At 40.9% G+C, this 9915-nt stretch overlaps 1 protein-coding gene across 3 annotated transcripts in view; it reads right to left on the reverse strand.

Annotated features, from left to right (window-relative positions):
- The window catches only part of STAM2 (signal transducing adaptor molecule 2), a 50413-nt gene extending 40635 nt beyond the window's left edge, over positions 1-9778 (reverse strand). For 2 of the 3 annotated variants that reach the window (XM_064586548.1, XM_064586547.1), the window contains exons 1-2: positions 9595-9778; positions 9088-9240 (exon numbers count right to left, since the gene is read on the reverse strand). In XM_064586548.1, coding sequence (XP_064442618.1) covers positions 9088-9240; positions 9595-9634 — 193 coding nt within the window. In that variant the 5' untranslated portion in view covers positions 9635-9778. The remainder of the gene's footprint in view (positions 1-9087; positions 9241-9594) is intronic. The other variant, XM_045868862.3, reaches the window with a different exon arrangement.
- Between the last annotated feature and the right edge of the window lie 137 nt (positions 9779-9915).

Here is a 9915-nt window from a genome sequence, read left to right on the forward strand (position 1 = left end):
AATACGTCTCCAAAGTAGCTAAAATGTCATAGATGGAAAATCAAAAGCAGTTAGACTGGACAGGGGATCACATGACCTCTGCAAAAAACTGAGGAAACCATCATGCACATTCTGCATGCATCTGCGAGGTATACGCATCACCCATTAAATACTGAAGACCTGCCTTCTATAGACCCAGCTCTGAAACTAACTTACTAGCCTAAGGTCTCTAGGTAGTTCACCTTGGCTCAGATTCCAATCTGAATCCATGTTCTTATTTAGAGATTAAAATGGCTGCCAGGCTTAAAAGAGGACCTGTGAAAATTAAGTGAAAAGAAAAATGGATGAAACACTTAAAAATCGATACTTCAAAAAAGAGGTTATTCATTTATTTGTTTGTTTATTTATTGTAAGTAAGCTCCACACCCACCATGGGGCTTGAACTCACAACCCCAAGATCAAGAGTTGCATGTTCCACTGACTAAGCCAGCCAGGGGCCCCTCAAATAAATTTATTTAAAGGTGTCCAACATCAATAGTCATCAGATAAATGCCTATTAAAACTACAATGAGATAACACTAGAATGACTAAAATTCTTAAAAGTACACCACCAGGTACTTACAAATTTCTGACATGAAATTGAAGTAATATGAGCTAAAAATAAGTAGGTGGTACACTTCAGAACACTGATTTTCAGAGGGCATTGTCTGATACGTGTCACACTGACCTTAGGTTCAATCCCTAAACCAAATACAAATATTTATTCACTATCAAGTGGAGTAACAGAGCTTAGTAAGACAACAATGTCAAAAAAAAAGTTCTTCCCCTTCAACCCTCAAGGGCATAGCACTAAGTAGGAAAACCAAAACATGCACTGCTAGATTTAAGCAGAGCTTTTAGAAGAGAATGTTAAGATAATTCATCCCATGACAAAAAAAGGCAAAATTCAGATAACAATTAAAAAATCCCTTTTAGTTCACATGACCTAAATCCTGAGTCTCTACAATTCTCATGTTGCATGTGAAAACTAATAAACAAATGCTTCATAAAAGAATATTTACTGACCAAAAAGCCTGTCAAGTTTTTAGTTATGATCAAAATTTCACTAGCAAACAAATTTTTCATCCTATATGTTGCTATCATTCAAAAATTATATTAAATAGGGATACTGCACATAATAAAAATTTTTAATTCATCATTTCCCTTCACGCTTTTATAAAATACCTATTAAAAAACAACTTCTGAGATGGCATTAAAAGTCAGTCAGAACTGTAAATACTTCATGGGATCTTCAGTTTTCAACCTTCTTTAACTAGAGGAAACTAAAGAAAATCTTCCTTGAATGGAACAGTGATAGCTGTCACAAACAAGTCTCAGTGGTAAAGAAATATTTAGTGTTCCACAGAGTGTTGTAGGAGAGGTGCTTATCCTTCAGACATCAGCAGTTATAGGTCCATTAAAAAAACTTAGAAAGACAAATACCATATTATTTCACTCATATGTGGAATTTAAGAAACAAAACAGATGAACATATGGAAAGGGGAAAAGGGGGGGGGAAGAGGGAAACAAACTATAAGAGACTCTTAATGATAGAGAACAGAGGGTTGATGGAGGGAGGTGGGTGGGAGATGGGCTAAATGGGTGATGGGTATTAAGGAGGGCACTTGTTGGGATGAGCACTGGGTGTGGTATATAAGTGATGAATCACTGAATTCTACTCCTGAACCAATATTGCACTGTATGTTAACTGACTAGAATTTAAGAAAAAATTAAAAAATAATAATGTTAAGGGTAGTCTAAAAGATGGGAAGCAAGATTTATTACTCCAAGACTTGAAGATGCCAATAAGCCAATGTGAACTTCAGTCCTAAAAAGGAAAGGATAAGGGAAAAGGATGAGCAATACCCAAATGTCTCTGGTTTCTAGAAACAATATGCTCACCAAGGGAGTTTGACAAATGTTGCTGATTGACGGATAACTGAAATAGGAAAGAAGACTATGAGCAAAATATTTTTAGACGCTTTGTAAAAGACAGGGCACCCGGGTGGCTCAGTTGGTTGAGCGTCTGCCTTTGGCTTAGGTCATGATCTCGGGGTCCTAAGATTGAGCCCCATGGCTACTCAGCGGGGAGTCTGCTTGCTTGTCCTTCTCCCTCTGCCCCTCCCCCCCACTCGTGCCCTCTCTCCATCTCTCAAATGAATAAACAAAATCTTAAAAACAAACAAACAAAAAGAAACAAAACTTTGTAAAAGACAAAGTGAAAAACCAAAAGGAGGGGGAAGGGGAAGGTTAGATTTGGGGACACAAGGCAACCAAGGAAAGAAAAAAAATAACAGGAGATTAAAAAAAAACTATATATCCTTAAGTTTTATTTTGATATCTAAGTGATAGATGGTTAGAATTATAAGTTGTCAAGTAACTGGAGTCTGATATTCTATACTACATACTATAAACAAGGTCTACTCTTTTAACACTTAAAACACCCTTAAGGTTCTTTCATCTAAACAAAAAAAGCAGCATAGGGACACATCCACCTAAGAACATGGCTATAGTATTATATTGCATATTTACTTGTAGAAAAATCATCCTCTTGCCCTCTTGCCTTACTTTCAAACTATAATCTAAGTAAGCTTAGAACTAATTATTATTACAAGGAATAAAACATTTACTTTTAATTATCAACATCATCAGTTCACAGGACACAAAAATATAAATTACAATGCCTTTTCTCTTAAATGCTAAAACAGCATAAAAGAAATTCCCTTTTATGATTATAGCACTCTGATCATAAACCCATATGAAAGAACAAGGTCCAAAAACAGCTAAGGCTATGAAAATGAAGAAAAACAAAACAGGGGAGCTTGCCCAAGGCCACTGACATTTAAATGTGGTATTGGTGGCAGAATAGACAGAGAACAGTGTAGAAGGACCAAAAGCAGAGACACAGGCTTCATATAAGGAATGTACTGTATGAAAGAGTGTTCCAAAATCATGGGGAAAGGACAATTCAGTAAGTAGTGATAAGACAATAAATTACTGTCTACTATAGCTGATTATCCAATCAAATTCCTCCTCAGACCCTACACAAAGATCAAGTCCAGGTGGATTAAAGACCTAACTGTGAAAATCAAAACTCTAAAAATCTTTCAGAAAAAAATATGACAAGATCCTTATAACCTCAGGGTAGAGAAGGCTTAAAATAAGAAAAATGAAATCAAGAAAGACAGTACCAATGAATTAAAACTTAAATTTTCTTGGAGTGCCTGGGTGGCTCACTTGGTTAAGCATCTGCCTTTGGCTCAGGTCATGGTGTCTCACTCAGTCCTGGGATGGAGTCCCACTTCGGGCTCTCTGCTCAGCAGGGAGTCTGTTTCTCCCTCTCCCCGTCCCCGTTCCTGCATGCTCTCTCTCTCTCTTTCTCAAATGAGTAAATATAGTCTTTTTAAAAATCCTAAATTTTCTTAGTAAAAGACATCAGAAAATAAAAAGCAACAAACTGAGACACATATTTGCAATTCACACAACCAACAAGAGATTAGTAGAGAATGTATAAGGAACTCTAAAATTCAATATGACAAAATAATCCAACAGAGCAGTAAGTAAAAGTAACAAGCAGGTAATTTACAGAAAAAGAAAACAAAATAACCACGAAATATGTGAAAAGATGCTCAACTTTACTAGCAATGAAGCTGAAATGAAAACACTGCCCTATTTCACACCCATCAACTTGGAATAGATTTAAAAATATGACAACACCCAGGGTTTGTAAGGATGTGGAACAAGAAAGAACTTCACTGCCACTGTTGGTGGGAGTAAAATCTTCCATATGCACTTGGAAAGACAGCTCTGCACTAATATTTTGCAAGTCTGCACTATCTGTATTTAAAGATTTTATTTATTTGAGAGAGAATTAGAGAGAGAGAACACATGAGAGGGGGAAGGGTCAGAGAAGCAGACTCCCTGCTGAGCAGGGAGCCCGATGAAGGAATTTACTTCAAGATATAATCCCTAGAGAATCTCTCACTCACATAAACAAGAAAACATGAGTAAGAACTTTCACTGCACTGTTGTCTATGGCAAAAACCTGGAAAAAACTTCATGTCCATCAATAGAAGAATGAACAAATAATGTGGTCTATCCATACAGTGGAATACCACACACAACTGTTAAAATTAATGAACTAAAGCTACAAATATGACAGAAATAATTCACAAAAATGCTGAATGACAAGATACAAATGACAAAGAATGACACTTTTTTATGAAGTTTAAAAACATGCAAAACAATACGTATAGTGTATTTGCATGTGTGTTATTTATATTATAAAATACAGTTGTATCGGGTGCCTGGGTGGCTCAGTTGGTTAAGCGACTGCCTTCGGCTCAGGTCATGATCCTGGAGTCCCGGGATCGAGTCCCACAACGGGCTCCCTGCTCAGCAGGGAGTCTGCTTCTCCCTCTGACCCTCCTCCCTCTCATGCTCTCTGTCTCTCATTCTCTCTCTCGCAAATAAATAAAATCTTAAAAAAAAAAAAAATTAAAAAAAAATACAGTTGTATCTTTTTGGAGAGCGTTTAACTCTGAGAAGGGAGGAAAAAGAATAGGATTAGGAATAGAATAGGAAAAGAACAGCTGCTAAATATTCCGAAGAATTTCAACTCTATCTTGAATGTTTTCTTAAAAAAGATAAAGTATGGCAAAATATTAGGCTTGACAGAGTTGGCTGATAGGAAAAGGACTTTATGCTAAAATACATCAACTAAAATGTGTTAAGTATCTAAAGGCTTAAGGTTGTAAACAAAATACAGAAAGAAATTAACTATTAAAGTGATCATTCTCATCCATAACGAAATACTTAATTGTAATTTCTTGAAAAGATTATAGCAACCTCACTGTGTTCGAGAATTGCCTTAAGTATATAAATGTTATAAATCTGAACATAGTAAATTGTATTAAAGGAGCACTATCAATATCTATTTTTATGTAAGCATTTCTTTCCTTTTTTTTTTTTTTTTTTTTTTTTATTTGAGAGAGAGAAAGAGATAGAGAGCATGAGAGGAGGGAGATTCAGAGAGAGAAGCAGACTCCCTGCCCAGCAGGGAGCCCGATGCGGGACTCGATCCCGGGACTCCAGGATCATGACCTGAGCCGAAGGCAGTCACTTAACCAACTGAGCCACCCAGGCACCCTCCTTTTTTTTTTTTTAAAGTAAACTCTAAACCCACCCCGGGGTTTAAACTTAGGACCCCTAGATCAAGAGTTGCATGTTCCACCTACTGAGCCAGCAAGACCCTCCTATTAAGCATTTCTTATAAAATTTCACTGGAGAAAAAGATCCCTGGACCAAAAGCCCAAGCTACCTCACAGTTACATTCTTCTAACACAAGACAAAGACACAGCAATATATTCATTCAAATTTCACTTAAAAAGTCTTCTTTCACTGCACCTGGGTGGCTCAGTTGGTTAAGCAACCAGTTCTTGATTTCGGCTGAGGTGTGAGATCAAGCCCCCAAGTTGTGCTCCGCACTGGGTGTGAAGCCTGCTTCAGGTTCTCTCTCTCTCCCCCTTTGCCTCTCCACCTGCCCCCCGACCCCTGCTCTCACAAATACATAAATAAATCCTTTTTTAAAAAAAGTTTCCTTTTGGTCCTGGGTGGCTCAGTCGTTAAGCGTCTGCCTTCCGCTCAGGTCTTGATCCCAGGGTCCTGGGATCGAGCCCCGCATTGGGCTCCCTGCTCTGCAGGAGGCCTGCTTCTCCCTCTGCTGCTCCCCTTGCTTGTGTTCCCCCTCTCCCTGCCTCTCTCTCCATCAAATAAATAAATAAAATCTTTAAAAAAAAAAAAAGTTTCCTTTCAAGATAAAAGTTCACACTTCAATCCACTATGTCATTAAATGTTTTACAGAGGTAGAATCTGAGCTCAGCTTTGTAGGACATAAGTTAGTATATCTATAAGGAAGGCGATAATAAGGTTGTTGAAAAAAGAAAAAGTGTATCAGTAAATAGAAAATGGCACAAAAGCAGAAAATGGCCAAAAAAAAAGGCTGTCTGGCTTGAGCAGGGAGAAAAAAGATGTGCAAGTAAGAACTGAACTAGAGTTGGAGAAAAGACAAGGCATGACTTGGGAAGCAATGAAGCGACACTGGAAAAATTGGCATAAAATATAGGGAAATGACATCTTCCTTTTTAACACTATCTACGCAATCTTCCTACTGTGGCTCTGTCCCTCATATTTCACTTTCCTCTTTAATTCTCTCAGAATGGCTGCCCCAATCTCCACCTCAAGAACCCTACACACCCACCTTAAGATGTGGAGGTGGGGGAAGAATAGTTGGATATGTGTAGATATGTTTTCTTTTTTTGCTCGACACAGCTTCAAAAGAATTTTATTGAACAAAGCAAAAATCCAGATTTGAAGAAATCAAATAAAATATTTAAAGAGCTCTAATGCTACCATAGCTAACATACACGTCAAGGATTGTAGGATCTGACTCTAAGAAAAAAATAGGAGCCTGCTGGAGATCCTTACTTCCTAGCCTGTAGCCTGCTTCCATTTGACAAGTCATATACCATCATCAACTTATGAATGCCTCGTAGACATCTTGACCCACTACAGCTTTTTCTCAAGGTCTCAGGGAAGAATTGCTTCCCCACATGAATGACGTCAGACAAGAATGCTTGACCTCCAGTGAAGGAGGTCGATGAAAGGAATGTGGTTTCACCTTTATTTTTTATTTTTTTTTTAAGATTTTATTTATTTGCGAGAGAGAGAATGAGAGACAGAGAGCATGAGAGGGAGGAGGGTCAGAGGGAGAAGCAGACTCCCTGCCGAGCAGGGAGCCCGATGCGGGACTCGATCCCGGGACTCCAGGATCATGACCTGAGCCGAAGGCAGTCGCTTAACCAACTGAGCCACCCAGGTGCCCCTGGTTTCACCTTTAAAAACCCTTCATTATAGGGGCGCCTGAATGGCTCAGTCATTAAACGTCTGCCTTCGGCTCAGGTTATGATGCCAGGGTCCTGGGATCGAGCCCCGCATCGGGCTCCCTGCTCAGCGGGAAGCCTGCTTCTCCCTCTCCCACTCCCCCTGCTTGTGTTCCCTCTCTCGCTGTGTCTCTCTCTGTCAAATAAATAAAATCTTAAAAAAAAAAACCTTCATTATAAAATGACCTTATCATACATATAGTTAGAGGTGGTTACTTCCTGCAGGCAGAATTGCTGTCAAGAAAGGAGGAGAGAGAGAGAGAGGATAATGTCAATTATCTTTACAGAGAAAGCATATGCCTGAAAGTCCTTGTTGTCTTTTCAGGGAAGATGACTTTTATTTTTATTTTATTTTTTTAAAGATTTTATTTATTTATTTATTTGACAGAGATAGAGAGAGCACAAGCAGGCAGAGAGGCAGACAGAGGGAGAGGGAGAAGCAGGCTCTCTGCTGAGCAAGGAGCCCGATGTGGGACTCGATCCCAGGACTCTGGGATCATGACCCGAGCTGAAGGCAGCCTCTCAACCAACTGAGCCACCCAGGTGCCCAGGGAAGATGACTTTTAAAGAAAGAAAGAATGTAAAGCATCTTGTGTATTTCCAGTACTATATTTATCACATTATATTACAATTATCATTTTACATATGTACATATCCTCCATTAGACTGAGAGTTCCTTGAGAGCAGTCTATTAAATTTTTGTGTTCCCAGAAATTAACACAATACAGATACACACAGTAATCATTCAATGTTGTTTGTTGAATGAAAAGTGAACAGAAGAATGACAAAAAAACCCCAACGGTAATAAAAATCTGACTGAATCAAAAAGGTTAAGTGAAAAGGCAATGACACTGCAAAGGAACATATTCCTGTAGACATCCTACGTTAAATAATAACTTGCTTATATTACTTAACTATTTCAAATTAAAAGATTTCAGTTCTGAAAAATGTAATATATAACTTTTCTTCTGTGATATGGATTTAAGGGCAATTTAAACTCCATAGTATTTCATTCCACTTTTTCTACTAATTCCATCATGTGTCTTTTTTTTTTTTTTAAGATTTTATTTATTTATTTGAGAGAGAGAGCAGTAGGGAGGGGCAGAGAGAGAGGAAGAAGCAGACTCCCCACTGAGTGGGGAGCCTGATGCAGGGCTGGAACCTAGGACCTGGAAATCATGACCTGAGCTGAAGGCTCATGCGACTGAGCCACTCAGGTGTCCCCCATTCACATGTCTAAAAGAAGTTATTGGTGGGGGGCACCTGGGTGGCTCAGTTGGTTGAACATCTGACTCTTGATTTCAGCTCAGGTCATGATCTCAGAGTCATGAGATCGAGGCTGTGTTGGGTGCAGAGCCCACTTGAGATACTCTCTCCTGCACCCCCCTTAAGGAAAAGATGAAGAAGAAAAAGAAGTAGTAGTAGTAGTAGTAGTTGTTGTTGTTGTTACTGGTGGGCCTCAATCAAACTTGACCTTTTATCCTCCAACTGTCTTTTGGATAGTGACTTCAATCATACTTGAACTAACAAGTCCTTGAAGCTGTGATTGGTGGCACTGCCAATGAAATAATCTATACACGGCAGTGTTTTCTGTTTGAACAGCAGCGCCTCCTTTTCTAGAGTAATATTAAACTGTGATCCACTAAGCCACACAGGGACCTTAGGAGTCACTGGGGGGAAGGCCAGTTTATTTCACTGTTCTTTTAGTGCCCAAAATAAGTTCTCATATCCTATCATCTTTCTTTTCATTCAACAGTCACTAAAAACATCGCTCTTACAACTCCAACAAATAAGACAGTAGTTGTTCTAAACTATTTTGAGATCCTAGGGCTTTCCTTTTCTTTCTTTCTTTTTTTTTTTTTTAAAGATTTTATTTATTTATTAGAGAGGGAGGGAGAGAGAAACAGCATGAGAAGGGAGAGGGTCAGAGGGAGAAGCAGGCTCCCCGCTGAGCCGGGAGCCCGATGTGGGACTTGATCCCAGGACTCCGGGATCATGACCTGAGCCGAAGGCAGTTGCTTAACCAACTGAGCCACCCAGGCGCCCTAGGGCTTTCCTTTTCATACCCTAAGACAAAACATCTCGGAGCACTTGGCGCCATCCATGGATAGAGAGTAACACTTCGAACCTTTGTAGATAAATTCTGAAGCTGTGCTATCAGAGCTTGGACGCGTTTGTAGAGGACCGAGGTGAAATAGTGCTTTCCTATTGAATGGAGGCAAGTCGAGGTCTCTAGTGTTGGGCTGCCTCAGACAGCAGGGTCTTTCCACCGCTGCATCATCTACAAGTTGAGGGAGGGAGTGGTGATGAACCAATTGTAGACGGAGCAGGAAGTTTATATCATCAACTCTGCAATTGCTTACTTGGTCCAGTCCCCAGCGAGCCACAGGCTCTTCCCTATTCCGGCGCTCGGCGAGGGAAAAAAATCTTCTTTCGGGGACTCCAACCTCAGGTGTACAAGAGACACGCCCCAGGCCGCTAGCGACGCGTCAAGGTAGCCCCCTGAAAACTCCGGGCGGCGAGGCAGCGGCGCCGCCCCCTTCTCTCCCTTTGCTTGGCTTTCCAGTCCCCGGAGTCGCCGCCGCCCACTTTCTAGCAAGACAAACAGCGGCCCGAGCCCGTGCCCAGCACTTACCCACGTCTTGCTCGAAGGGGTTAGCGGTGAACAGAGGCATCTTTCCGTCGCCTGAACCCTAATCGCTGCGGTCTGGCTGTGGGGCGGCGGCTGCTCCAGGCTGGGTGACCCGCGGCCGCCGCTTCCTAGACGGCTCCACTCCGACCGCGTCCTCGCACTTCCGCCACCGCACCTGCCCGGCTCCCGCCTGACGGGCCAGCTCCGGGTCCGCACTCCACCCCCGAGCTCCAGCCTAATTCTCTTCCCGGAACGAGCTCCCGCCGGCGTGCGTATCCTTTCAGCGCTCCTGTCGCCGCCGCCTCCCCGGAAAAGGCAGCAGCC

Source organism: Mirounga angustirostris, unplaced genomic scaffold, assembly GCF_029215605.1.
Source record: "Mirounga angustirostris isolate CCGP_5_RB_7025 unplaced genomic scaffold, mMirAng1.0.hap1 SCAF_3, whole genome shotgun sequence".
Taxonomy (NCBI): domain Eukaryota; kingdom Metazoa; phylum Chordata; class Mammalia; order Carnivora; family Phocidae; genus Mirounga; species Mirounga angustirostris.